This window comes from Desarmillaria tabescens (assembly GCF_030435595.1).
Source record: "Desarmillaria tabescens strain CCBAS 213 chromosome Unknown EV420scaffold_4, whole genome shotgun sequence".
Classification (NCBI taxonomy): Eukaryota; Fungi; Basidiomycota; class Agaricomycetes; order Agaricales; family Physalacriaceae; genus Desarmillaria; species Desarmillaria tabescens.
This window is the reverse complement of record NW_026848303.1, coordinates 1,441,790-1,469,163: the sequence shown is the minus strand read 5'-3', so window position 1 is coordinate 1,469,163 and position 27,374 is coordinate 1,441,790. Positions and strand designations below refer to the sequence as shown.

At 48.0% G+C, this 27,374-nt stretch overlaps 9 protein-coding genes across 9 annotated transcripts; 3 read left to right on the top strand and 6 right to left on the bottom strand.

The window, feature by feature from the left end:
• Window positions 1–34: 34 nt before the first annotated feature.
• EV420DRAFT_1261099 (uncharacterized protein) lies at window positions 35–3,497 on the bottom strand (the record flags this gene model as incomplete). The annotated part of the gene is made up of 16 exons (XM_060467045.1): window positions 35–526; window positions 570–627; window positions 680–855; window positions 1,044–1,250; window positions 1,305–1,431; window positions 1,486–1,547; window positions 1,602–1,675; window positions 1,728–1,787; window positions 1,839–1,984; window positions 2,045–2,268; window positions 2,319–2,493; window positions 2,549–2,667; window positions 2,720–2,874; window positions 2,928–3,036; window positions 3,090–3,263; window positions 3,318–3,497. The coding sequence occupies 16 exons, from the start codon at window positions 3,495–3,497 to the stop codon at window positions 35–37; spliced, it is 2,538 nt and encodes an 845-aa protein (XP_060337134.1).
• Window positions 3,498–4,741: 1,244 nt separating this feature from the next.
• EV420DRAFT_1617583 (spindle pole body protein) lies at window positions 4,742–6,346 on the bottom strand (the record flags this gene model as incomplete). Its single annotated transcript, XM_060475257.1, has 4 exons — window positions 4,742–4,765; window positions 4,823–5,929; window positions 5,978–6,160; window positions 6,209–6,346. The coding sequence occupies 4 exons, from the start codon at window positions 6,344–6,346 to the stop codon at window positions 4,742–4,744; spliced, it is 1,452 nt and encodes a 483-aa protein (XP_060337133.1).
• Window positions 6,347–6,631: 285 nt separating this feature from the next.
• EV420DRAFT_1617582 (Calreticulin family-domain-containing protein) lies at window positions 6,632–12,651 on the top strand (the record flags this gene model as incomplete). The annotated part of the gene is made up of 23 exons (XM_060475256.1): window positions 6,632–6,821; window positions 6,883–7,081; window positions 7,133–7,271; window positions 7,319–7,528; window positions 7,583–7,749; window positions 7,798–7,922; window positions 7,975–8,324; window positions 8,375–8,637; window positions 8,687–9,124; window positions 9,183–9,396; window positions 9,451–9,538; window positions 9,591–9,709; window positions 9,762–10,020; window positions 10,080–10,232; window positions 10,608–10,684; window positions 10,741–11,151; window positions 11,205–11,323; window positions 11,377–11,548; window positions 11,598–11,700; window positions 11,755–11,863; window positions 11,914–12,061; window positions 12,116–12,487; window positions 12,538–12,651. The coding sequence occupies 23 exons, from the start codon at window positions 6,632–6,634 to the stop codon at window positions 12,649–12,651; spliced, it is 4,539 nt and encodes a 1,512-aa protein (XP_060337132.1).
• Window positions 12,652–13,225: 574 nt separating this feature from the next.
• Window positions 13,226–16,321, bottom strand: EV420DRAFT_821156 (uncharacterized protein). Its single transcript, XM_060483606.1, has 12 exons — window positions 15,709–16,321; window positions 15,204–15,358; window positions 15,031–15,135; window positions 14,915–14,980; window positions 14,798–14,854; window positions 14,618–14,751; window positions 14,532–14,562; window positions 14,362–14,474; window positions 13,983–14,310; window positions 13,886–13,927; window positions 13,398–13,832; window positions 13,226–13,345 (listed from the first exon to the last, which is right to left on the bottom strand). Exons 1-12 carry the CDS (start codon window positions 16,067–16,069, stop codon window positions 13,325–13,327), a joined length of 1,848 nt encoding a protein of 615 aa, XP_060337131.1. The 5' UTR covers window positions 16,070–16,321; the 3' UTR covers window positions 13,226–13,324.
• On the top strand, window positions 16,316–17,552 carry EV420DRAFT_1510935 (GTP-binding protein RAB5). The gene is made up of 8 exons (XM_060471542.1): window positions 16,316–16,422; window positions 16,476–16,500; window positions 16,554–16,612; window positions 16,665–16,725; window positions 16,785–16,812; window positions 16,869–16,874; window positions 16,925–17,201; window positions 17,250–17,552. Exons 1-8 carry the CDS (start codon window positions 16,386–16,388, stop codon window positions 17,375–17,377), a joined length of 621 nt encoding a protein of 206 aa, XP_060337130.1. The 5' UTR covers window positions 16,316–16,385; the 3' UTR covers window positions 17,378–17,552.
• A 1-nt stretch (window position 17,553) lies between these two features.
• EV420DRAFT_1301130 (mitochondrial small ribosomal subunit Rsm22-domain-containing protein) lies at window positions 17,554–19,593 on the bottom strand. Its single transcript, XM_060468393.1, has 2 exons — window positions 19,218–19,593; window positions 17,554–19,166 (listed from the first exon to the last, which is right to left on the bottom strand). The coding sequence occupies exons 1-2, from the start codon at window positions 19,543–19,545 to the stop codon at window positions 17,641–17,643; spliced, it is 1,854 nt and encodes a 617-aa protein (XP_060337129.1). The 5' UTR covers window positions 19,546–19,593; the 3' UTR covers window positions 17,554–17,640.
• EV420DRAFT_1510931 (Prefoldin) lies at window positions 19,594–20,376 on the top strand. The gene is made up of 5 exons (XM_060471541.1): window positions 19,594–19,688; window positions 19,744–19,910; window positions 19,967–20,057; window positions 20,104–20,157; window positions 20,207–20,376. Exons 1-5 carry the CDS (start codon window positions 19,659–19,661, stop codon window positions 20,228–20,230), a joined length of 366 nt encoding a protein of 121 aa, XP_060337128.1. The 5' UTR covers window positions 19,594–19,658; the 3' UTR covers window positions 20,231–20,376.
• EV420DRAFT_821115 (CBF/Mak21 family-domain-containing protein) lies at window positions 20,279–23,958 on the bottom strand. The gene is made up of 10 exons (XM_060483605.1): window positions 23,732–23,958; window positions 23,038–23,681; window positions 22,874–22,988; window positions 22,699–22,818; window positions 22,026–22,648; window positions 21,590–21,974; window positions 21,406–21,534; window positions 21,047–21,349; window positions 20,794–20,994; window positions 20,279–20,736 (listed from the first exon to the last, which is right to left on the bottom strand). Exons 1-10 carry the CDS (start codon window positions 23,927–23,929, stop codon window positions 20,356–20,358), a joined length of 3,099 nt encoding a protein of 1,032 aa, XP_060337127.1. The 5' UTR covers window positions 23,930–23,958; the 3' UTR covers window positions 20,279–20,355.
• A 2,826-nt stretch (window positions 23,959–26,784) lies between these two features.
• Window positions 26,785–27,359, bottom strand: EV420DRAFT_820985 (uncharacterized protein). Its single transcript, XM_060483603.1, has 3 exons — window positions 27,286–27,359; window positions 27,184–27,229; window positions 26,785–27,131 (listed from the first exon to the last, which is right to left on the bottom strand). The coding sequence occupies exons 1-3, from the start codon at window positions 27,335–27,337 to the stop codon at window positions 26,999–27,001; spliced, it is 231 nt and encodes a 76-aa protein (XP_060337126.1). The 5' UTR covers window positions 27,338–27,359; the 3' UTR covers window positions 26,785–26,998.
• Between the last annotated feature and the right edge of the window lie 15 nt (window positions 27,360–27,374).

Sequence of the window (27,374 nt, the reverse complement as noted above, 5' to 3'; positions counted from 1 at the left end):
AAAGAGGGATAACGGATACAAAGGATCTTACACTTCACGTGTATTCCGGTGGAGGCTCGTACATTCTCGCCCGTATTTCGTCTACTTCTCTCCGTAGGTTCTCCATCTCGCTCCGGAGCTGGACCGAAGTGTTATTATCCGAGTTCGATCCCCCACTCCCGTTCGCATTTGGTGATCCATTGGCTGTCGTAGATGCTTCAGCTGTTGGCACAAAAGTCGGGTTTGACAATATCATTGGTCGCCCTCCCTTGCCGGATGGCTGCCCACCATAAGAACCGTTGTATGGTTGGGAGACAAAAAAGGGAGTATAGCTGGTAGAGGAAGACCAGTCAGATCGTTGGTTATACATGCCCGGCTTTCGCCGTTGCCGTCTTCCATACAGGAAGAATCCGCAAAAGAGAAGTGCAAGAGTGGCAAATCCGCCGACTACGCCACCCGCAATTGCACCGGCATTGGACGAACTTGAAGATGAAGACGTTTGATTATTACTACTAGATGAACCATCTCCACTGGAGACGGTTCGATTCTGAAGACTAAAGACGGGACTGCGTAAGTGACAAATTAGGGACATATGATAACCTAACACACCTCAAAGCCATTAATGAAAACATAGCCCCTTGACCAGGGCTGATCAATCATCCGTTAATGTCTGCGCTTTGCAAGGATTAATGTTGCGTACCTTGCCTGGCCATTAATCGTACTCCCATTATTAGGATTGTACGTCAAAGGAAAGACACCAGCAGATACATTCGAGCCTGCTTTCGTGTGAACTAATGATATAAGGGTATCTCGTACGGTGGTATCATTCGAAGCCCCAGCAGCAAACATTGTCCAGTCTAAGAAGACATTTTGAGACTCCAAAACAGGAAGAAAATGAGCCAGAACATACGAGATTTGGCTTCGTCGGGAATATTGCTGTCATACGGTATCCCATATCCGCTGGCTTAACCTCGATTGAGACACGATGAAACAGTTTAGAAACGCTAAACTTACATATACCGGCCTCATGGGAGTAGAAGGTATCTTGGTGAGTATAGATCTACAAGGGAGATTAGTGATATAGATGGGGTAGCATTCTCGTTAGTACTGACGCTCGAGTCGACAAGTGACGTTCCTAATAACTTGTCCGCAAAAAGATTATATACAAGAGACCAAGATGTCGAGTCCGCTGTTGGTCCGTACGTAGAGAGCAGGTGGCCCGTCGAGCCAGCCGAGATCTGCCATTGCTCAACATACGATTGGGCTTTGGACTATTAATGAATCAGCACAGGAGTAACGAAATCATAGCCATCGAAGTGGCGCACCGAGTATGTTTCAGCATCCTGGCTTCTCCCTAACGCTTGACTGATTTCTGACATAGCCTTGATGCCAATGATGCCCTTGATGGCTAAGTTGGTCATGTTCGTGTTGTCTAACCCATCTGCATCCGTACTAGAAGAATGATGCCGATAAGAGTGGAGAGCGGTTGGAGTCGCTAGGACGCACTAGCCAGTCTGGTTCAATGTGACTGAAACTAGGTAGTCAGCCCATTGCTTATACAGATCATACTTTGCACTGCGTTAGTCTTGACAGTCCGATGAGAGTGGAGGAGTGTAACGTACATATCTTGATATCATTGAACCATCGCCAGAAAATCTAGCATGAGCCCAGCCCATGATGAGCATGTCTCCTGAATCTGCAATCTCCATCAGGTGAGTTCAGCGATTTGGAAACGTGGCGTGGCTTACCCTCTATTGCCCCGGATATTGATGGACTATTGTTTCCTTCGGCATTTGGATATGACGAGCCTTGAGACGAGTATCAGAACATATCTCAAGTAACCTTAGAAAAGAACAAACCGAGATCTGGAGCGGCGTAGGTTTTCGTATACTGCGAAGACTGTTGATATCGTAGTAGTGGCTCGAGAAGATATCCAGCCCATGTTGTATTAAAATAGAGATAGGCGGGGAAAGATGCATATAATATTTCGACGGGATTGACGCGACTAAAAGGCATAAGCAAACCTGCTTACTGACAAGATATGTCCTAATTTCGAATTACTCACCGGGAATCACCCATGTCCCTCATGAAAGACATAACATCCGACGTATTCCACTGTCCATTACTGTCTCTGGATACTGTGATATCTACGGCCAAGGCCTGACGGGCTGCGAGGGCGACAAGATCCGCATAATTATCAGAGACCCGACGGGTATCGGACATGATCTTATTATCGAGGTCGATAGCTCTTTGCTTGGCATTGGAGAAATCGTTGAGAAACGAATCGATCTAGGGGGTATACGAGTCCGGGAAATCTATGCGAGTAGAGTTTTACATACCGCATCGCTGTCCGTATTGAATGCGGTCCAAAAATATGAACTACGAGTGCTATTTGTGGTCGTCGAGTAAAGACTAATTACTGGATCACGGACAAGCCCTATTGCCCAGACAACTGACGATGTTGTACTGGCAATGTTACTGAGATTGACGGCATGACCGAGGACAACAAAGTGGCTAACAAAAGATGTTGCTTAATAGACCCATACACATAGAAACCACAGTAGCTTACTTGTCAATTGCACGCATATCTATGTCTCCTCTATTGTCCAAAGTACCCCTTGTTATAAACTCAGCCCGAACAACGGTGTCATTACCAGTCTCATAAGTTGTATTGTCCCATGTGTTTCTCTGCAATAAATCCTTGTCAGAAGTGTCAGGAAGATTCTCCAAATAGGCCTACTTTAGGAAAGGCGTAATAAACCTTTGCGTCCTCAGCCAAATTATTCATCTCTGTCATCGAATAAGGCAACTGTCTATAAGCTTTATGGATTGCCGAAGAATCTGTTGTAATGGTGGTCCACTCGGCCAAAGAATTCGAATCACCAGAGATCCATTCTACACAGCGAAGGGTCGGCAAACACAGGCAGTCGTGCATATAGCACATGTACCAGCGCTAATATCCGAATAGAGCTGTAATGAATGCTCTTGTCCATTGTTCGACTCTACATCAATATAAACGTATGAAAAGGGCAGTGACTGAAGAACTAAATTTGTCGGCTATACCTGTAACTTAGTAAAAACAAAGGATGTATGAACCGTAAGGAGCTCACCTCTATCGGACCCAAAAATGTCACATTCACATTCGTTGTGTTGGCATGTATGGATAAAATGGTGCGAGTGGGAGTAACCTCGAAGCTAGTCAAGTTCGTGGCAGTCCCAGGGGAATCTCCCCACAATTGGAAGGTCGAGCCGTCGATGCGAATCCATCCACTCCAGCCCAAAATCTTGAAATAATCAGACGGTATGTAGAGAAGGGAATATGACATACAAGAGCGTACCCTACTCTCAGTCCAGAACTGGGGCCATTGGTTATTAACATTGTTACCAGCGCGAGTGTCGGCGTAGCATTGGAAGTATGGGGAGCGAACAGCCAATGGAAGGGCAGCTGGGAAAAAGGCAGAGCGGACAAGAGTCGGATAGGCGAAGCAAACAATCAAGAAGAGCGCAAATAGTAGCATAACCAATACTCCCTGGAAGAAAAACGAGATACTTGGTGCTGGACTTGGTCGATCTGAGTGAGGCCTTGGTCCGCGAGATGATAGTTGTGGTCTAGGTTATAACCCCCTGTGAGAATAACGAGAAGGTTACGAAAGTATCGAAAGGACAAGAATCCTTGAGTTTTCTGGGCATCAAAACCATCAATTTGAATTCGATGGCCATGGTTGTGGCTAGCGATTCTGCTGTACTTACATACACTGTAGCCTTGAGGAGATAGTACAAAGAGATGAGAGCACCGCTTGAGAGTCGTACCGTGCAGTTGAATCCAAGTTACTGCCCGAATTTGCGCTTTAGGTCCGTCACCTATCTGATCGTAGCCCTTCAAACAAGATGATCAGTGGCAGTAGCTGTATTCCCAACCCCCGAGTTAAATTTAAGCGCGCCTATATCTTCATCCTGCAGTTGATTGATATCAGTACTGGGAAGTTACTACTTATTAAATCATTTTGTCTAAAGGAATTCTACGGCACAAGGCTCCTTGTCTTCCAGGTTCTGGGGGACACTTTTGGATGTCTACATGGAAAGCGTACTCACCTTAATCGCCTTGTTCGGACATGTTGTAGTCTCCGGCAGTCTCAGCAGGTCTTCAGCCTTCTGTGGCGGCTTGATGATGTCCGGACAATGTGATCGAGCGAGCCGCGATCACCTGTAACACAAGGAAGTAGTAGTAATAGTCGTCTCACGCTCCCATCTCTTCTGCGGCAGAATCCTCCCATCGCATTCCAACGTCAGACTGAGTTACGGATAGCCGATAGACAGTACCTGAATGCTGTATAAGATCGGGCCTGTCATATGCACTACTCATTAGCAAGAGGCTCCAGTGTTGTGCCGTTCACCGACTAGTCACAAAGTCTGATGCAAGTCATAAGTCAGCGAAAGGCAGCACTTTTTGACCTGACCTTCCTTATGTCTGTCCGGTTCTCGACCGACCGCAATAATTGTGGAACGTTGGGAACAACATCAAGTGATGACATTCCTTGGCCGTATGACAGTCGTCGAGGCAGCGACTTGGGATTTGTGGTCCATGCCCTTCCAATGCTGCTGAGTAGACTCTACCAGCCATTTATTGGAAGCTTTTCCGATCGAGCAATGAGCCGATATGAGGTAAGATGAACGGAGTGGAGTGACAACACTTACTATAATCGCGCATTAGACTTGCAAGCGAAGCTAATATTATTGAAGAAGAAAGGATACAACATGTCAGCTACTCTTTCCGTCTTTCCCAAATCTACGAGAAAAGATCAGGCACTTTATCATACAAACTTGTAGACATGATTTTTCTCACCTGTAACACCGTCTCACCCAAAAAGATCATCTCTTTTCTCGTTTCCTCCACGATCAGATCCTGGATCTGGTACCATCTCTCTCCAGCACGAACGTGAACCTTCCATACCGTATTGATTTTGTCCCGCGTCGTGCCCGCGACGGATTCATGAGTCACATTGGCAACGAGATCGTACAACAGAGGTGTTGGTGAAGGGGTGGAAAGGTACTCCTTCATGTCCAATCCGTTTAGCGGGAAATTGACGATGGTTGGGTTTTTCTCTTCCACAAAGGCGTTCTTGGTGAACCTTTTGAAGTGAAGAATAACATATGGTGGCAAGGATTGACACTGGTATCTTCGCAAATTTCCCAGAGACTCTTGCGCTGTCTTTCCGTCATACTTTGCCAAGACCGACTGGAGTGAGACCTGTGGAATGATGTTTTTCTCTATGGCATCCTGGAATAGGGGAGGTGGGGGGAGGTCTATGGAAAGGAAGAGGAATGGCGAAATAGTGGACTTTATTTCTCGGTCGATGTCGAAGCGCGGCTTTGCCTCTCCGTCTCCAGAAACCACGACTTGCTGCGTATCGACACGTAGCTGACCCTGGAATGTGGAGAATATGATACTAGAATTCTTCTTCTTCGTACCCCCCAAGTCTTTATGTAAACGGTTCAAGAGCCAACCCAGAAAATCGACTGGATCACCCCGCTGTTCCAGTCGGAACTTGCCACCACTCGCACGATTCACCTCTTGGAGAAATTCATGAGGAGAGACCTGGGATTTGAATAGACGAGGGTTCCAAAGCTTTTTCGCTAGAGCTGAAAACCGCCTGGTCAGCTCTGTTCCACTCTTCGAGTTGATAGAAGACAGAAGTAACGTGTCGCGGAGGGGTGGTATGTGCAGAAGAGCATGTATGATGACGTTCATGTGGTCATTGTGCTTAATGTTGTTAAGACCAACGTATCCGGGAACGTATGCATTAGAGGCCAAGTCATAAGCTGGTTTGGCAGGAGGCGGTTGTGAAGGAGTGGGTGGCAGATTGGATTTTGTGAACGTTGGGTGCAGGACGTAGGCAATATCGTCTAGAGATGGGTCGGAGACTGGATAACCATCTGGAAGCACATATACCTACACAAAATCAGCAGATAAAAGGAAAGAATACGACAAGCATCGTACTTTTGTCGTCTCTAGGTTGATGAATACATGGTGATCATCATGGATGGAATGCGAATAAGCGTATGATTTCCGTCCGCGTCCTTGGAAGTATTTTCCGCATACAAGACAGCCATAGATGTTGATGTTGGAGGTAGATACTGAGCACACTTTTTCGAAGTCAAAATCCAAGGCAGCACGGTTAATCTACCAGAGTGGTCAGACGAGGGCCATTTCATACACAGGGAAACATACTGTGTCCAGATACAAATCCGAGGCGCGTACTGGCTCGTCCATCACCGAATCCTCTTCCTCTTCTTCCTCTTCCTCTCGGTTGTTCTCTTCTATCTTGGCTCTCTTCGCAGGTCGTTCGTCTGTAGATGTCTCGGCCATGCTAGTTCGAAGACAGGAAGTAAAGTATAATTCTGGAGCTATTCAAGGAGTTGCTTATGATAAAAGCCGATGGCCTTATGAGACGCGAACCAGAAGAGGCAAAAGCCACTTGACGTGCGAAGAAAGACGAACAGAGGATATGTGGCTGTGCCCTCCTTGTCTGGTCCGTCTCTCACTTCTCAACGCTCGACAACGCAGGGAAACCTATACGTTCTACCTTTTCTTCAACAGAACAAAACGTAGAGCTTTTTTAGCTCCTGCTCACAAAATCACACGCGTCTTTCCATGGCTTCTCTCGACGATTATGATGAATTTGGGAACTACATTGGAGCCGACCTCGACTCCGACGATGAGGACGATGTACCCCAAATTCCTTCGTATGCTCAGCCTTCTGGAAGCGCCGCACCATTAGAAGGATATGATGAGGACGTGCAGATGCCAGGACCAGATGAAAATGCGCTGATGGAGATTGACGGTTCGTGTTTTCATCTTTCCAACATTATGCTTGCCTCGTTGACCAACCTTTCTTTGAATAGAACCTGTGCACAATGCCGTTGTTCTACATGAAGACAAGCAGTACTATCCTTCCGCGTCAGATGTCTATGGCCCCGACGTCGAAACTATGGTTCAAGAAGAAGACGCCCAGCCTCTCTCAGAACCCATCATTGCCCCCGTAAAAGTGCGAAAATGGACAGTAGAAGAGAAAGACATGCCTGAAACAAGGTTTGACAAAGGGTGAGTCTTCGTGTAATAATGTTAATGGTGAGAGTCCAATCGAGTTTGCAGGTTTTTGTTGAATATGACCGCTTTTCCGGATATGATTCGTAACGTGGCAGTCGTTGGACATCTACACCATGGAAAAACGGCATTGATGGATATGCTTGTGTTTGAGACGCACAAACTCATTTGGGATTCTGACCACCCGGTGCGTTTCTTGTATCGATACCTAGGTGATTTCTCATCAGATTTCAGACCCGGTATACAGATACCCATGTCCTTTCTCGTGCCAGGGAGGTTTCCATAAAATCATCTCCAATGTCTCTCGTTCTTTCTACGACAAGTGGGAAGTCCCATCTTATTCATATGATTGACACACCTGGTCATGTCAATTTTGTCGACGAAGTTGCCTCGGCTATCCGTCTTGTTGACGGCATATTGTTGGTAGTCGATGTTGTTGAAGGCGTGAGCAATCCCTTGTAAACTTTTATCTAAGCAGATTCTGACTTTTTGAGGCAGCTTATGGTAGGCGCTGAATCGATTATCCGACATGCTATTCAGGAAAATATTAAAATCACGCTTGTCGTGAACAAAGTTGACCGATTGATTCTTGAACTGAGAATAAAACCTCAAGATGCTTACTACAAGATCAAGCACACGATAGAGGAGATAAATACATTTATCAGGTGCCGTCATTTGTAGCAAACCTTTTCTTTTCTGACCTTGTCTTCTAGTAACATTGATCCCGATCCTGAACTCCGCCTTAGTCCAGAACACGGCAATGTAGCCTTTGCCAGCACTGACATGAGTTGGTGCTTTACCCTGCGTTCATTCGCGCAGATGTACGCAGATGCGTTTGGTCCGTTACTCTTTCCGCGAATCCTCGTGTATTCTGATGAATCTTCAAAAAGGCAAACTTGACGTTAATGCATTTGCTGACCGATTGTGGGGCGACATCTACTTTGACTCAGAAACCCGGAAGTTCACTCGGAAGCCCAAAGATCCTGAGCACAGCCGGAGCTTTGTGCATTTCATTTTGGAACCCTTGTACAAGTTGTACTCCCAAGTGCTCAGTGAGGACACTGAAACTCTGAAAGAGACGCTTCAAGGCTTGGGAATTCAGCTGAAGCCGGTCATGTACAAGATGGATGTCCGACCATTATTGAAAGCTGTTCTTGATCAATTTTTTGGTCCTGCGACTGGTCTGGTTGATGTAATTGTGGATCACATTCCTTCTCCTATCGAAGGCGCAGCGAACAAGGTATATCATCATTACAGTTTGTTGATAATGCATAGCTAACGATGGATCAGGTTGAAGGCACGTATAGTGGCTCTCAAACTTCAAGCCTAGCCAGTTCAATGAAGGCTTGTGATGCTGATGGCCCTGTGATGGTTCAAGTTTCCAAACTGTATCACACAACAGACGCCCAATCTTTCCGCGCCTTTGGCCGAGTGATGAGCGGTACGCTGCGCAAGGGTATGAGCATCAAAGTGTTAGGAGAAGGGTATTCTCCTGAAGATGAAGAAGACATGGTAACAGCCACCATCGATGATATTTGGATCAGCGAGGCCCGGTATGTTCCCCTGCCACATATTCAATGTGGTACTTATCCATCGATTCAGATACTTTATTTCCGCTGAAGAAGTTTCTGCCGGGAATTTGGTTCTAATAGGCGGCGTGGATACTTCAATATCAAAGACGGCAACGTTGGCTGCCGCCGATATTGAAGAAGACTTGCACATCTTCCGGCCAATCAAGCATATGACGCAGTCCGTCTTGAAAATTGCCATTGAGCCAATAGCCCCATCGGAATTGCCGAAGATGCTGTCAGGTCTACGCTCAATCAATAAATCATATCCATTGGTATCCACCAAAGTCGAGGAGAGCGGCGAACATGTTGTCATCGGGACGGGAGAGCTGTACTTGGATTGCGTGATGCATGACCTGAGAAAACTGTTCTCAGAAATCGAGATCAAGGTTTCAGATCCGGTGACCAAGTTCTGTGAAACGGTCCTAGAAACAAGCGCTCTCAAGTGTTATGCAGATACACCGAACAAGAAGTAAGAAATGCCCGTCTCATAAATATCGCAGCATAATAATCAGGTTTTGACTTTTTAGGAACAAGATCACTATGATTGCGGAACCTCTTGAACGGGGCATTGCAGAGGATATTGAACGAGGACGTGTTCATATGCGCATGACTGCAAAAGAACGGGGGACGTTCTTCCAGGAGAAGTACCAGTGGGATCTTTTGGCGTCACGGTCAATATGGGCTTTCGGTCCGGATGAAAACGGACCGAACATTTTGCTGGATGACACGTTACCGTCCCAGGCAAGTACACCTATCTTTTCACCGGCTATCTTGTTCATCTGGGAAATTTTTCAGGTCGATAAGAAACTCCTGGGTACGGTTAAGGAGCACATCAAGCAAGGATTCCAATGGGGCGCCCGAGAAGGTCCGCTTTGCGATGAACGTAGGTGCCCAAAACGATTCCTTCAATCTTCAGACTCACAATTACTTGACAGCCATGCGAAATGTGAAATTCCGGGTGCTGGATGCCAGCCTAGCTCAAGAGCCAATCTATCGTGGAGGAGGTCAAATTGTACCCACGGCGCGGCGAGTCTGTTATTCGTCGTTTTTGATGGTGATTATTTTTCTTTCAAGTAGAGATCCTCATGCTTATCACTACTCATAAGGCGACACCTCGTCTGATGGAGCCCATATATTACGTGGAAGTTCAGACCCCCGCTGACTGTATATCAGCCGTGTACACAGTCCTGGCTCGGCGTCGTGGTCATGTAACGCAAGACACACCGAAAGCTGGATCACCGCTGTATACAGTGAAAGCTCTCATTCCGGTCATTGATGCCAACGGGTTCGAAACGGATTTGAGAACTTCTACCCAAGGGCAGGCATTCTGCCTACAAGTCTTTGATCATTGGTCAATAGTTCCAGGTAAGATTGGTTAATTGTCCCCGTGGATATCGACATGGTTCCAACGAAGTATTCTGCAGGTGATCCCACGGATACAAGCATCAAACTGCGGCCACTCGAACCTGCATCAGGCCAAGCGCTGGCCCGTGATCTCGTACTGAAAACACGCCGGCGAAAAGGTCTCGGTGATCAGATTGCCGTGTCCAAGTATCTGGATGACGAGTTTGTGGTGAGTACTATTCGGTTCGTACCTTTGATCTGGCGTGTTGAATATAACTGTTCGCGTCGTAGTTGGCTCTTTCGGCCTCAGGACATGCTGATCTTTTAGGTTGACGGAGTAAATGTTGTAGTAATGTAGAGCTGTCGTACGGTACTTGAGGAGTATGACCCACGTTCCGGAAGTAGGGAAATTCATTAATGTCAACGTGGAATTTGATCACGTGGAAAGAGAGTACGTGGCCACAACCATAAAAGGTTCCTGCCCCTCCGGAATTCGTATTTAGGACCACGCAGGTACACTTGCAACTTTCCAGCTGATCCCTCCCTCCTTTCCTTCCCCTTGTATACGGTTATCTTCCTTGACCTTCGTATCACTATGCGAAGCGTAGCGTATTCTGTGCTTGCTCTTGCAGCAACCACTGCCCTGGCCCAAACAGACTCAGACGAACCGAAGCCTTCCTTTACTGTGAGTTTCCTTCCTTCTGTACCTTTCTCGCATGCTCAACTAATCTTGTATCATAGCCTACTGAAATCAAAGCCCCCTTCATCGAACAATTCACGGAAGATTGGTCTGGACGGTGGACACCCTCGGAGGCGACGAAGAAGACGCCCGTTGGCGGAGAGACCTTTAGCTATGTCGGCCAGTGGGAAGTTGAAGAACCTTCCATCTCTGTCATCGATGGAGACCTAGGTCTTGTTGCTAAGACTAAGGCTGCGCACCACGCTATCTCAGCACCCTTTGCCGAACCTGTTGACTTCAAGACTGAGCCTCTTGTTGTTCAGTACGAAGTGAAGTACCAGAAGGGAGGCAACTGTGGCGGCGGTTACCTCAAGCTTCTCGAAGATGGTTTCCAAACCAGCGGCAAGGAGTTCTCTGACACCACGCCTTGGGTTGTTATGTTTGGACCTGATCTTACGTGTCCTGGAACCAAGGTGAGAGGAATATGTACTTGAATGTGTCACCAGCTGCTTAACCTTCGGCGTAGGTTCACTTTATCTTCCGTCATACGAACCCCAAGACTGGTGAGACCGAAGAGAAGCATCTTAAGCTTCCCCCCAAGCCCTCAATTGAGAAGAAGACCAACTTGTATACCCTCGTTATCAAGTATGTGTCTTCTCATGTTCTTATACTTTGGCTTATTCATGCTCGAAAATTAGCCCCGACAATACCTACGAAGTTTTCTTCAACGGAGAGAGTCAGAAATCAGGTTCCCTACTTGAAGACTTCGAGCCTCCTGTTAACCCGCCCAAGGAAATCGACGATCCCGAGGACACCAAACCAGAGGACTGGGTTGACACCAAAAGGATTGCTGACCCTGATGCCACGAAGGTAGAGTCTTCGCTACTTTCTTTCTGCCACGTCACTCACAACATCCTAGCCTGATGACTGGGATGAAGAGGCCCCCTACGAAATTCCTGACGAAGAGGCAGAGAAACCTGAAGGCTGGCTTGATAATGAACCTTTGACCATCCCTGACCCTGGTATGTATCGTTTCGTTTCGTTGTGAAGTAAGCTAACACCCTTCTCTATTGTAGATGCTGAGAAGCCCGAGGAGTGGGATGACGAGGAAGATGGTGACTGGATTGCACCCACCGTTGCCAACCCGGTCTGCGCTGAGGCTCCTGGTTGCGGCGAATGGAAACGGTGAGTCGCTTTCGTCCTGTTCAATGGAGATATCTAATAAACGCCCGCAGTCCATCTAAGGCCAACCCTGCATACAAGGGCAAGTGGTATGCACCAATGATCGACAACCCTGCATACATTGGTGAATGGGCTCCTCGCAAGATTCCTAACCCCGACTTCTTTGAAGACGCGACTCCGGTTAAGTCTCTTGCAAAGATTGTAAGTCATTACATCCTCAAATTTGGTCCTGGCTTATTCAATGATGTGCGTCAGGGCGGTGTTGGAATTGAATTGTGGACCATGACCGAAGATATTCTATTCGATAACCTCTACGTCGGACACTCGCTCGAGGATGCAAAGGCTTTGGCCGCTGAGACTTTCGACATTAAGAAGCCTCTCGAGGTTGCCGTTAGCAAACCCAAGGATGATGCCGATGAGGATGAGCTCACGTTCCGTGAGGATCCCGTTGGCTACTTGCGTGAAAAGGTTTTCGACTTCATCGACCTTGCCAAATTGGATGTCCTTCTCGCTTTCAAGACCCACCCTGAGACCGGTGCTGCACTTGCCGCCGCTCTGCTCACGTTCTTCGGCATGGTTGGCACTCTCTTGGGTCTCATTGGCGGTCAACAAAAGCGCGTCGTTAAGGTATGTTATCATGATCGGTTTGGTTCTGCGTCATGCTCATGTTTCACTAGTCCTCGAAAAAGACTGATGCTCCTACTCCCGACGACAAGAAGACCGAAACGGCTCCCGTTGCCCCTGCTGGCGGTGAAAAGAAGGAGGAGGGTGGTGCCAAGAAGCGGAAGTAAACGATTGCATGGTCAGGCTGCTGACTACGTACGCTACATGCTCGCTCCGCTTTGTTCATCTCACATTGTTTTCAATGTCTGCTATTGGTATTACAAGGTATCTCGATAACTACCGACATATGGGGAGCCCGTCAGGTTGTAAAAAGTACTGGAAATATATTTTCATTCTTCTATTCCCTGTGGTTGAGTCGGTCATAAGTCCTCTATATCCGAATGTTGATCCTCGATCCCTCTTCTGTTATCTGTAGGCCGTCATTGGCTAAGCTTCGTAATCATTTGGCCTGAAAGTGGAGTTGGTGGGAGTTTTTACGGCACCATGTCTGGCGCTTATGTGGAACGGATGCGCCTGTATCCACTCTCTTCTTCCGCAATACGGTGGTATGCCTGTATGAATCGATGAGAATCTGAGCTATGAAATGCCACTACGCTTACCTGTTCTTCAGTCCACAGGTAATCTGCGACGCGAAAACAATCATATTTCACAAAGGTAAGAGTCCTCGGCTTACTACTCTATAATACTACTACTAAAGTCAATTACGACGACAGTTTGGTATTACTGATAGCAAACCTCCAAGTAGCGTAATCCGCTATTTTTTTCGTACAATAAAGCAAGAGTGATACAACTACAGTATGTATGGTCACCACGCTGATATGTACAGTCACATGAGAACGTTTAGGAACGTTTCGCCGTTTGCTAAGTGGACGCCTATTTAGGATTTAACAGAAAAAAGACATGTAACACTCACAAGATAAGACATAAGTTGTTGATAACTTGCATTAGCATTTGCTGCAGCAGATTGGGCAGTAGGCATCATTGCCCCTGGTGGCGGCATACCATACAGAGGAGCACCACCAGCGGGTGGTGGTGTTTGTGTTTGTGCTTGTTGCTGAGCCGACTGCAGAAGGGCCAGGACATTCGGAGGGAGGCTGCTTAGAGGATTAGCAGCGGGGGGCGGTACGGAACCAGTGGGCTGCGAAGGAGGCGGGAGATAGGAAGCTGCCGGAGGTGCAGCCGGGACACTAGACGGAGGAGGAGGGTAGAAGCCAGGACTGGGACCAGAGCTATGCTGTTGCTGCATCGGCGGTGGGGGCAACGGCGGCATATTCGACGGAGGAGCCGCAGGCCTGTTCGCCGCTGGGGGAGGTGTATTGCCGGCAGGTTGTTTGAGTGCGGCAAGCAGCTAATAAGGATTAAAGTTTAGAAAGAAAAACAAGATACAAGATAGATTCTTACCTGCTGGACTTTTCGTGCTTGCTCGAGACGATCGTCAGAGACCTAGTATAATCGAAAGTGAGTTACAGTAATTGACTCGTCAAGGAAGGCGACTAACCGGCGGTGGAGGTGGTGGTGCTTCACTGTAGGAAGACACCGAACCATTAGGGTAGGATTGAGGCGGACCATATCCTCCTCCGCCTCCTCCACGGTGATCTTCATAGCGATCATTGTACCCACCTCTGCCACCACCACGTCCTCCGGAGTGATCATCGTCGTATCGGGCACCTCCGCCACGGCCGCCCCTATCACGATCTCGCCCATAGTCGTTGCGGCGGTCAAAGTCATCATCATGACCGCCTCGGCCGCGGCCGCGACCACGCCCACGCCCACGTCCACGCGAACGGGCCCCGGCTCCTTCATCCCACTGATCACGCCCGCCATCCCTAACAGGTTTGTTACTACAAGCGTTGACACGCTAGGATGATAACATTTACCTGCCACCGCCGCTGTGAGGACCATCGCTGTTAATATCCCACGCAAAAACAATATCCATCACTCCGTCTTGAAGGCCTTGATGGCGTAATCGATCATGGGCTTCGAAGCATGCCTTCACACATTACTGTGTGAGCGGGGACGCGAAACGGTACTGAAGAAATGGGCTTACTCGAGTGTCATAGAATTCAACATACCGAGAACTGGGTGTTGATTAGCGACCTTGCCGAGACGAATCGCGAACACACGGGTACTTACTCGATTCTTTCGCCTACAGGTCTCACAGATTTCACATCACCGAACTGCTGAAATTTCCGCCGCACTTCGTTGTCATCAATTGGCTGACCTGACGGCGAACTTCTGAGAGTCACTTGTAAACATCCTTGCATTTCCTGGGATACAGTCAGATAGTGCAAACGCAGATGTCAGCCAGCATACGTTATTTTTGGCATCCTTCGCATTGTCGTCGCGGGGAAGAGAATAATGAACATCAATCTAGAATGTGGACTCATCAGACCGAGAGGAGAGATATAAGTCATCATTATAGGAACTAACCGGGCGTCCGCTGATTTCAGATCCTTGTAGACGTTCTCGGGCACGCTCTGCGGCACGTAGATCATACTATAACCCCAGGACTCAGTTGAGGTTCATGATTACGTCAAGAAACTCACGTATGACACAAAAACCATCCCTCGTGTTGATATCAAGTCAAAGAAGGTCTTAATATCACCATGTTCCTCAAACGAGCGTCGTACATCATTGCTATTGGTTTCATACTAGAACGATATTAGTCACGGTCTGATAACGCCCGACTCTTACGAGAGTGGGCCGCGTGTAGACTTGCCTTAATGTTACGAATGAACAAGGTCCTACAGGGACGTTCGCGCTGAATTCGCTCTTCAATGATGGAATCGTGAACTTTGTCATCTCTTTCCTTGCGAGGGGGTGGGGGACGTCGCCCGCGACCATAAGCATCATCATCGAAAGCACCTGGAGCGTCTGACAACGGAATGATAGACAAAGTGAGATTTACATCCAAAATTCACGGAAGACAGACAAAGGCAGTATCCAAAAGGCTTGGGCACGCGGACGCACACGACGGCGCTTAGGACCTCAGGATTCCCATGGATAAATTATTGGGCATATTCAGCGCCTTCCTGGTTTGCAAGCTAGATAGCATGTGCTCATCGGCGTGGTCATGCTTAGCGTGGCAAAGAACAGATTCGCCTTAAGAGATAACGGGCTCAAGCGATTCGCCGGATTTCCGTGTGCCTTAACTTTACAAGCCGGACATGAAAAGGTGCGAGCTGCCACAGCGATAACATTCAGTCTCAGATTTTCTAGCGCACCTTCATATTTAGGATAGCCCTGACTATAGCCTGCTGAAGGAGTAGCAGGGTACGAAGCTGACGAACCGGCGTCATAGTTGCTTTGGTAGTACGGGTCTTGGGGAGCGTTTCCATAGCTGCCATATCCCAGGTCGCCTTGAGGTGGTCCTTGATCATAGGCACCATAGTTCATGTTGTCATAGTATCCCCCGCCTCCTCCAGGCCCACCGCCGCTGCCACGACCACGACCATATCCTCTCCCACGCCCAGGGGGCCCACCTCTGTAATCCGAAAATCGGTGCGACCGCTCAGGCCCTGGGCCAGGTGGAGATCCTCCACGGCGCCCTATAGGACTGTCTCCGTACGGATGATGACGATTCATGGCTTCTTCAGAACGTTGCGATGCAAGATTTGGCTCAGTGACGTGGATGATGCTGAGAGACGAGTGGTGCAAAGATACAGTGATAATGGATCGCTATGACGAGGATATAGAGCGCAATGCCAATGCAACTCAACTCAAAGATAGGCGACGAGCAAGTCAGACGCTGCTGGCTGAAGCTGGCTGATAGTAAAAAGACAAAGCTGATTCAATCTCCGGCGTGGTGAAAATTCACCCTCGGCCGTTGCCGCGTCACTGCGGTCCCTGAACACCACTTTGGTATCGTACGTACGTATCCTACTATCAAACGGCCACAACTATGTCCAAGCAATTCCAGTTCAAGCTTGTTCTACTGGGTCGGCTATATCCTGCTAGCTTTATTCACAACTGACATGCTTCGCGTTGCCAGGGGAGTCTGCTGTCGGCAAGTCAAGGTAAGCACTTCCACCGCATACATGGCCTCATGTCAACCTTGTGACGGGTCTAGTCTCGTGCTACGTTTCGTGAAGGATCAGTTCGACGATTACCGGGAGAGTACGATTGGAGGTGTGCCCCTTCGCTGTATAGTGTCTGCTACACTGGGCTGATGTCGTTACAGCTGCGTTTCTGACGCAAACGGTGACTCTAGAGGACCAAACGATCGTCAAATTTGAGATATGGCAAGTCGGTTGGAATCTTTCATCAAAAGAGACTAACTTCGTCGTCGTCGTCTCGGCAGGGATACCGCTGGCCAAGAACGGTACAAGGTGAGCACAACAGCTATCGAGCAGTAGCCTGATAACTCATTTCTATCAACATCCAGTCTCTCGTGCGTCTTTCGGTTCTCCAGATATCTATCACTCGTTGACACCGTGCTAGGCGCCAATGTACTACCGTAATGCCAACTGTGCCGTCGTCGTTTATGACATAACGCAATCAGCATCACTCGAAAAGGCACGCACATGGATCCGGGAACTACAACGTCAAGCAGACCCTTCGATAGTTATCGCGCTTTGTGGCAACAAGACAGATCTTTCGGCGCGCAGGCAGGTCACAGAAGAGGAAGCGAAGAAGTATGCCGACGAGGAGGGTTTGATGTGGGGCGAGACAAGTGCTAAGACGGGCGAGGGTGTTTCGGATATCTTTATGGCCATCGGTTGGTCGTCGTTTCTATATTTTATCCTGCTGCTCAACTCTTTCACAGCTAAGAAACTTCCGCTGACGGCGCCTCCAAGAGCGGGAGCAAGCCGTACAGCCCCCGGTGGACGAGCAGGAGTCAATTTGAATCAACAGTCCGGTTCGGCAGGTCAGAATGATAATTGCAATTGCTAATTTCGTTACGACACCATCACCCTTATATTCCTTGTCTCGCATGTTATGTTTCGCCTGTAATTTACCTTTAGCTTTTACTTTCGGACTAAGTATGGGATGCATCTTCACTTGATCCAAAGTCCCGTTACACCCCTCAAGACGAAGACGTTGCCTTTCTCAATCACTGATACGTGCTTCTTTCAATAAAAGTGAAGGGAGTTGAATTAACAGGGGTACTGAGTGGCGCGACGAAACATGTACACTACTTTTAATAGTTATATCCATTAATACGTGCTTACCACAGGCTCACCATCAACGTCTTTGGCTGCGCCTCTCGCTCGTCGGAAACCCCGCTCCTTCTTTCGGTCTTCCTTCAAACGCTCTTGCAATTTCTCATATCCAACCGACCCCTTCGAGCTCTTCCCCTTCCGCTCCTTGCTACGACCCTTTCCTATGTCTGCTCCTTCTACCACCGGACCCTCCTTCCTAGCCCGCTTGGGTTGGAACCGCTCCTGGCCCGGTTTCTTGGGCTCATGCGGAAAAACATCACCCCAAGCTGACTTGCGTGCATCGTAATACTCCTGCTTCCCCTGCGACCTCGGGACGGTCATTCGCACGATTTTCCCTTCCTGAGTGCACCCGTCGAGAATGATATGACCACCTTTTTTTAACGGAGGAAAGACAAGTCGTGGCCAGGAATAAGATTCCTCTCGAAGAGCAGCTACGAGATCCTCGTGTGGTTCTTCGTCAGGTAGCTCTGCTTGCGGCTCGAGCTCTCCAAACCCTTCACTGAGAACAACTTCTCGGACCTCGTTAGCTTCTTCCTCAGCCTCCTGCCGTCCAACGCTGCCCATCCGACCCACACCCTCGTTCAACGGAACTCTCTGAGGCCTTGGTCCACGGCGGATAATAACATAAGCATATCCCACATCCTCGTGCCCACGGCCTGAATGCTTTGTCTTCCTCACGAATGCCGGTCTCTGAAGTCGCTGCTCAAACATACAGTGGAGCTTCGTGCCGAGTAGAGGACACTCTTTATCGTGGGCACACGGTGCAACGACATGTGCGCCTTCCCCAACCTTTCCAGAACCTTCACCTCTCAGCACTTCGTGCTCCCAGTCGAATACGGAGTCACTTCCAACCCTGGACATACGAAGCAAGGCTTCACGCCCTTCTGCGACGGCAGTAAAGCCGTCCCTCGTCCCATGGTCAATAAGTATAATCGTCTCTGCACCAGAATCCCACATCTCCTTGACCATTTTCTTCCGGAGGAGGGGAGTAGATTGTGCAGAGAGCGTGAAAGCACTGATGGCTAGTGTATTTGGAACTTTGTCGAGCGAGGGGTAGGGTAGACCTCGTCGAAATGAGATATCGGACATTGGTGGTACAGGTATCCCATGCAAGATTCGCTTGCCCATTTCGACTAGCCCGTCGCGTTTGTCGATTCCAAGGTAAGAATCAAGTGTCGAGTCAGCCGCCTTGAGCTCCTCGACGGGCTTTTCGATATCTGACTTTTGAAAGACATGAAGGGCGGCCCATAGGGCGCTTCCAGTTCCCGCACCCCAATCAACAACTCGTTCAACAAGCCATTCTGGACCCATCCTATGTTTCGCGTGAGACAGGACGGCTGTAATGGCACTGTAGTGGGCAGGAAGCGCAACGCTCGCAAAGGCTGTTCCATCCCGCTCCGAGTGACGCATACGGTGCTCCCACGATTTGTATTTTTCGTCGTATTCTGTGTCCCACTTGTGGGTGTCGGGATTAAGGAAGAGACGTTTTGCATCTTCGTGTAGTCTGTGCTTGTCAGCATCTAGGAAATTTTAGCGTTTAATAAACTTAGAGTTGATGTGGGGGTCCGTACCTTCAATCAAGGCCGTTATAGCATTCTGCAGTTCCAAGGGAAGTATCACTGCGCCAATTTGCTTGCTGCCAAACGTAGCGGCGGGTGATTTTCGAGTGGACTTTTCACTGGGCAGCTCATCTTCTTCGTAGTCCAGCGAAGGGTCGGCTTCTTGAACGACTTCTAGTTCTTTGTGCACCAGCTGGTCCTGTACCTTGTGGTTGAGCAAAGTGATGTCGACGTCGTTGAGAAGGGCCTGAAGACTGGGATCAAGGCTGAGACGAGGATTAGGACCACGATGAGAAACACAAGTGCTAGCAAAGGATCTCCGAAGGATGTGACGGAACATAAAGACCTTGCAAGGCCGCCTCCGTGGTGTCCAATATAAGACGCGCTCCAATATTTTTTGAACTCCGTCACGCACCTCCGTCTTGCGAGCCGCCACTACCGCGACAAACGACAATGTCATTGTCAGACGATACCTTGAGAAAGGCTTGTCTATTCCGTTGCTATCGACAATACTGGATTAATACTCCCAATTCTTCAGATCCTGGTTCAAATCCAGCAAACGGCTGTTCAATCACAAAGAGCATTGAGTCTATCCCAGCAACAAACCCAAGCAAAGGAACGAGACAGGCGGAAGATCCAATTGACGATAAAGGAGCTTGAGACCATCGAAGGCGACGTGAATACGTATAAGGGTGTCGGGAAGATGTGCGTACGCTTTCCACATTACGAGGGGTGCATATTTCGACACTCTTCTTGTCTAGGTTCATGATGGTCCCTCGCAAGGAAATGGAGAACGATTTGAAGGCTCAAGAGAAAGAGCTGAGTGATGATATCAGCAGTCTTAATAAAAAGGTTCATTGCGTCTCATTCGTTACTTATTCGCTAATACCGTTGACAGTCAAAATATCTCGAGAAACAATTCAACGATGCGCAGGCTCAGTTGCGCGACATCGTACGTCCGTCGACCTGCTAACCACCCTTTCTATTGACCGTTAAACCAGTTCCACCATTCACCGAAGCAATAGGATGTCTCTATCTTTCCGGTCTCTTTCTAGCAATGTACCATTACAATACGACATTTTACGTCCTCACTGAGATTCCGCTGGAAACAGATATACCAGAGCAGTTGTATTGGTCGACTCTACAGATCTTATATATCATCTTCTGGACCATCCTCGATCATCTTCGCATAATCCTCATAACTGGCAAAGGTGGGCAACGACTTGAACTTCTTCCGCTTCTCCTTGGTCTCTTCCGTTCGTTTTCGTTTCCCATTTCCAGAATCGATACCTCCCCACTCTTCTTCCTCGCCGGACCCATCGTATTCAATCAGGCCCTCAGGCATATCACCATCCAGTGAAATTAGATCGTCATTGTCGGAGCCTTCAGCTAACGAAAGACCATCATCGTCAGGTTCGTCGTCGTCGTCTTCATCGGCGTCAAAGTCCGATGGTAAGTCATCTTCGTCGATGTCGCTATCTTCCATGAGATCGTCATCGCCTTCCGCCTTTGGCATGCTAGCTTTCATAGCCTGATTTAATGAATTAAGTATACTGCTGCTGCTATTCGAAGGTAGCAGAAGTCTTACCTTCCAGACTTCTTCCTCATCCTCGCTCTCACTGTCCTCAGCAATTTGTTCTCCGGCAGCCGCAGCCTCATCACCGGTAAGATCCATCTCCTCCCCGCTTCCATCATCTCCTTCATCTTCGTCTTCATCTTCACTGGCATCTTTTTCGACTTTTGATTGATTCCTTTCATTCTTTCGGGCGAAGAATTTGTGAAAGAACATCTGAATCATAAAATTGTTGGTATGTATCCAGAAAAAGGAAGTGATGACAAACCTCGTCCACAGGAACATCCTGTATTCTCATTTTCATAAATGCCGCATCGTTTACCAGAACGTTCCCGCTTGTGTCACCTTTCATCAACTTGACGCCGGTTCCATCAAGCCCGCTTGCAGCAGGCTGCATTGCACTGGCACCCTTCGTGGTCGCGGATTTCTTGGGATTCTTGTACACAAATCGGTCCAAGAAATGCGAGAGGGTATTCAGCGACAGATCGGCACTGGCCGTCAATGGCTGCGAAGAAAGAATTTGACGTGCATGCAGAGATATCGTTGGATGATAGTGGTGCAACAAGGGAGTCTGAGGGACGCTGAATTCAGCATTTCAGAGTCAAGGACCATATAATGGCAACCTACCAGTTCCCAAAGCGGCGAAGAGGACGCGTGAGCATATTGTGGGTCCCTTTTGCGAGGGTCATAAGCTTCAGCATCTGTTTTGGGAGGATCATATATCATCTCCTTCAAGCCGGGTGTAGTGCTGAACAACTGAACAACCGATGGGTTTCAGTGTCTGGAATGGGGAAGAAAAAGAGAAATTTACCTCTCCCAACAAGAAGAGCCCTCCAGCAACAAACTCCGTAGCACCGTTACCACCTGAGACCAAGACTTGGACAAAACGTCGTACTAAAGCCTTGACGCGCTCTCCCTCGACCTTTCCCACATCCGCTTTGATGGACTTGAACAAAAGATTCAAGTACATGGCTTGTTTTGAAGATGATGCCAAGCGTGCATCGTGAAGAGAGTCGTACAGGGTGCGGTAGAATCGATCAATGATTGACTTCGACAGAGCGGATGATGAGGAAGAGGAAGCTTTGACTGTGGATAAGGAAGCTGCAATCTGCTGAATGAGCACCAAGGCCTGCAACGAGATATTAAACGTTGAAGTATGCGTGATCAAGAACAAGGTGTCGATATGTTTTGAAAGTCTATTGTGATGATTAGCGTTATGACCATGTTGAGTGATAGTGAGGCTTTACCTAGCATCCCCAACATCCATTTTCGCGAAAGGTAATGCGCGATTTACCCCAGTCAGAATAGCAGAGATGAGTTTTGAGTTTGCATCTTCGACTTCTGTAAAGCCAGCAGCACCTCGTATCTCTGCCATCTTCCCTTTCCCCTTGCCCTTTCCCTTGAGCTTACCTTTTCCGCGCTTGCCATCAATGAGCCGACCTGATTTGTCTTTTACTACCTCTTTCTCCTCAGGATCATCATGGTCTGCCCCGCCATCATGATCGCCTTCCCCAAGCAGCTCTTTGAAGATCTCGAAATATAGATCGATCAGTTTAAGTGCCACTTCCCGGTCATCAGGAGTAAGCACGATCTGGTTGAACGTGATCGTCGCATAATACCGGGCATGCGGGTTTCCTACTTTCTTCTCGGTGCTGGGTTTTGGTTTTGGTTTCTCTGCCTCGTTGAATCGTATGCGGCGGTTCGCCACTTCAGCTGGTGTGGTTGATGATGATGTAGGGGGTGGAGCAATGGGGCGCAGAACGAAGGACGTGATCTCGTTTACAATCACCGATTTCATTGACGGGTGAGTTTGGAGCAGTTGAAGAATATGATGGGATGCTCGTGAGCAGATAGCCTTGTCTGTATCACCCTAGTTAAAGTATGAGTGCGGTGGCAACAAGATAAAAGGAAAGTGCGCACGAGCTTGTTGACAAGCAGTCGAAGTAGATTCTGCTCCTGCTCAGGTTTATCACGTAACAAGGTAGAGATGAGATTCAGGGACTGTGTTCGGACATAAGGCAAGGGGTCCAATGACAGCGTCTAAATCGCAGTATATTAGTCACTTCTTTTTCTGTAGTCCATCGTACGAACATACCTCTAAAATCTGGAGAACGGAGAAGAAGTACTTCTTCAGCCAATCCTCAAAGTACCACAGTAACAGATGCTGGTCTGTTACAGATGGATGTCGAACTGGTCGGTCCCGAAAATACCTGAATTACAGTAAGTTTCGAAGAGGGTACAGTCTCACGAAAAACGAACTTCAACTTCCGGTTTGGTGCACCACCACCAACCCACCAGTCAACGATGCATCGCAATGCCTTCAAGCTCTCTTCTCTTCCGCCTTTGCCTTTACCGCGTTCCGCCATGCTCTTCAGCGTCTCCAATGCCTTGACATTATGTATCGGTCCACTCTGAACAAGTAGCGTCAAGGCACTTAAACGATCAGATAGTGTACCGGATTGTATGATCTTGGACAGGAAGCTCGCTTCCGAAGTCTGAGAGGATGATGAGGATTTGAAAGTTTCGATGTCGCGAGAATGCAATGATGCGGCGTGGGACGTTTGAGACCCAATATCAGCAGAAGAAGGAAGTGAAGACGTTGCTGGTATTGCCGGGAGGTCCAGAGAATACCACTGAGGAGCAGGCTGGATAATAAACGCGCTTTTCGAACTGAAGGTGATCTTTTTCGGCAGTTGGGATATTTCAGAAACTTCAGCCTGAGGAGGTGCATGATTCTCCACTGGAGGAACCTTCTTTTCGGTACCGACACTCTTCTTTTTCTTCGACTTTTGAGTGGGTTTTTCTTCTTTCTTTTGACGTTCCGTAGATTTGACTTTGCCGCTAGTCTTCACTCCAGTTTTCAAGTCCTGGAGGAAGGAAGAAACATCCTTTGCTAGCTTTGGCTACAGGCAATGGTTTGATCAAGGAGAAAGAGTAGAAAACAGCTACTCACGTCTACTGGGACCGACCCCGTCACGGATACAGGTCCCACATTCTTCACCAAATCATAATCGTCCGCTGTTCCACCCAGGGCAGAAATTTGCTGTTGTAGGACGTTGTGTTTGTCCTTTTTGGCGGTAGAGTCTTGCTTGGTAGACGTCTTGCTATGACCCTTAGATGGGCCCGCCTTGTCCTTTCGAACGCGAACCATTTTGGAAAAGTGAAATTTGAGCAGGAACGGAAAAAGTTAGCTGTGGCTGTGACGTTTAGTTGCTCATGCTTGCCATGATGCAAGTTCAACTTCAACTTCGAGTTAAGGCATATCACCGTTCTCCAATTCTTGGAAGGCTGACATTCCAAGTTAGAGCTTAAAATATCGCCAGGACTCGAAGCTCTTTTTGATCAACCCGTGTAAACCCGGGCCCTAAGCGGGCACGGTGCTTGATACCTATCCTTCGAATGATGCGAGAACCTGTCCCTTGGTTTTGGCGGCTTTCTGTGACCTGTGCTGTCACTGAGAATTGTATATATCTCCGCTTTCAAGCTATTCTTGGCGATAAACATGGTCTGCGACTGGTCCGATTCGCACTTTCTTGGACCAACACGGGCTGCTTCCTTGCGAGTTCGGAACTGGACTGCGAGCCGAAATAGTTGGACCTATCTAGCTCGCTTGTTCTGGCTGTACCTTTGCGACCATCAGCATCTCGGAAGGTCTCTAAAGGAGTTACAGACTGACGGCGCGCCGATATTGGTATCTTAACTCCCTGATTTCGAAAACCAGATCTTTCTCTTGTTTTCATGTACGTGAGTTCCGTTCTCACTGTCGAATTTTAAGGATCCGAGGCTTTCGCGGCCGCTTCTATTGTAACAGATAGGAACCGTATTTGCTTTACACGTCTTGTCTGGTTATCAATATCTTGGATTCCCGTCTCCATCACCTGTCGTCCTTTTCAAGAAGCAGATGTTAACATGGATATCTCCTGGGCCCCTGAAGACTTGTCCCAATCTCCCCTGCGGAGAACAGCCGTTCACTCTTACTTCCATCTGTGCATTACTGAGGAAATTCTCATTTCCCATATGTGGCGTCCCGCAAATAATATCAACGTAGCACGAAGTATCTGATACACCCTTCTGGGGTTAACATTCAGTACTAGCTGCCGCTGCATTGCCTGATAGCCAGTCATAACCTGTTCCCCGATATGCTCTTGTCCTAGCTTGGTTTGGAGCTGGAGATGACCTCCATTTGGTGACGGCCTCTTTACCGTACCCGAAATCGGACAAACCGACACTTGCTATCCGAGTCCGAACCTTCCAGTTCGTCTTGTTCTTACTTCTTTCCTCAACACCGACAGCGTCGAACGGGCTAGCGATTGGGCTTAGGATGGTCGTTTAAAGCTGTAATGCCCCAAACATAAGGTATGCCTCAAGCGGAACCAGGGACACCGCGTGGCGTCCGGCATCGTATTTATGGGCGTGTAGAGGCAAAATCTCCAAAATGGCGTCTGAGGCATTGTTCCAAATAACAATTGGGAGGATGCCTCGGAGCTATTTCCCCCCAAAATGCCCTCCCGCTACTGCTGATAGCAAGCCGACTTCTACGTGGTGTCAAGGAATCCGCTTGAGGCATACCTTATAAAACGACAGCTGCTTAGAAGCTGTATGGAGGAAACTCTAGGTGTGTACGTCCCGGTCGTTCGGTGGTTTCGTCATTGTTCGATGAACCAGCACTGGGCCGGGCTCTGTCAAGGACACGAATAGGTCTATACATGTTCGCGGCAAAATGGGGTGATACAATTTGGCATGTCATTTTTGTTTATCATGCACTGATCACGGTACAATAGGCGCCATTGTGTTACAAAATCCCAGCCTGCTTATGCACTGTGACATGTCGAGTTTCAGTTCTCAAGTGATTTGAAGGACATACCTCGTATCCTTACTTCGGTACCTGTTGCTAGCGCGATCAAAAAAATACGGTGGAATACAGGCCACGGTCCAACGATCATAGCAACGGTTTTTATTGCCGGCTTTTGATTTGGCCCGGAAAGCATCGCGCAAGATATTTTTCTGGCAGGTATAGCGTACCTAATGAACATAATACACTCGGGCAACTTCTATGTTTTCTCGCTTTCTGAGCTCTACCTGGGTAGAGCGGTGCTCTATGCATGAAGTCTTGACGCAGAAAATCTCGACTAAATGAAACTGGACAGATCCATGTCTTTCGGGCCACCCGTGCGTAGCCCTTTTGAAAACAGTTTTGTATTAAAAGCTTTCATGCTCACGGTTGAAATTACTCAAAGATAACAGCCTTCCAAGGACGAGTCACGTCCCGATACTCCATTCTTTGTTTCCAATAAGACAACTACAACACTCGTCACTCGTGTTTTATCTCCCACCCGGCCTGTGCCTATTCTCAGGTGTGTAATGGATCGTAGGACAGCCCTCATTCTTATAATTATTGCTCTAGGCCAAGCAGCATTGATCAACACTTTGTTTGAGAGGTGTGTAAGTGCGAAAGCGAACCATGACCAAATGTTGCATAATTCTCGTCCTCCTTGGGTCAACTCCGAGATCCGTCCTTATCGCTAGGATGCTTACCGCGACGCGACTTAGCCCTAATCCAAACATTGACTTGCATAAAGTAATAATGCATTCACATCGTCTTAGGCTCGATCAAGCAACTATGATTGCTCAGTATTCTATTTTGTTTATAATTTCTTCATCAAGGAACGTGCTTTCATCCAAATTGAAACACGCAGACCCCAGAAAATGATCATACTTCACTAGGAAATAATGTCTCCAGTCTGTGGTTCCAGAAGCAATATAATCATGTAATCACCAGGTCCGAGTCCCTGAGGTGTTCATAACGAATTAGAGGATCTCTTGTATCTCTTTGAGTGATGTTCGTGAGGCCAAATAGATCAATTCCATCAGATTAATGAAACGGGCGCCGAAGAGTAACATCTGAGGTTACCTGAGAAAGGCCAGAACTGTTATTGCGAAAAGCATTGGTAATTATTTGAATGGGGTTGGCAATATCAAGAAAGAATAGCTTTCTTGCTAGCCAAAACACGCCGTCGACGGTTTATACCTAATGAACATCATGCCAACGGAATAATTGACCAGTGTCCTACATAATACATGTCGTGTCATCCGCATCTTGTTGCAACATTTGAATGGACTAGGGATTGTCCTTGGAGCCTGGCCTATTGATAGAACAGGGTCTTGGATAGTAGCGAAGTTCGAGACATTTAAGCATGTGCACAGGCCCTTCCACTGCACATCATTTAGATTTGCTATCTCCCTGTTTCTCGCTATTGCTGCTCGGGGTTGCGGACTTATGATCTGATATAGCGTCTACTTGAACGGTCACAGGATCAGGGAAGCTCTTGGCTTTCGTGTGCGATTGGCTTGCTCTTAAGAGCATCAATGAGTTAATGGTAATAGCTCGTAGCTTTCCTGACTTACGCGTCTTTGATCAATGGTTCGAATATGTACATCCCAGAAACGACCCCTGGAAACAAAGCCTGTCAGCAGATGAAAGATGTCCTTGTATGGAATCCACAATACCTACGGCTGCCGCTCCAAGAGTCAAAACAAAGTTCAAAGATCGAGGCGCCATGTTGAAAGTAGAAACTTAAAAGTGCTCGATTACGTAA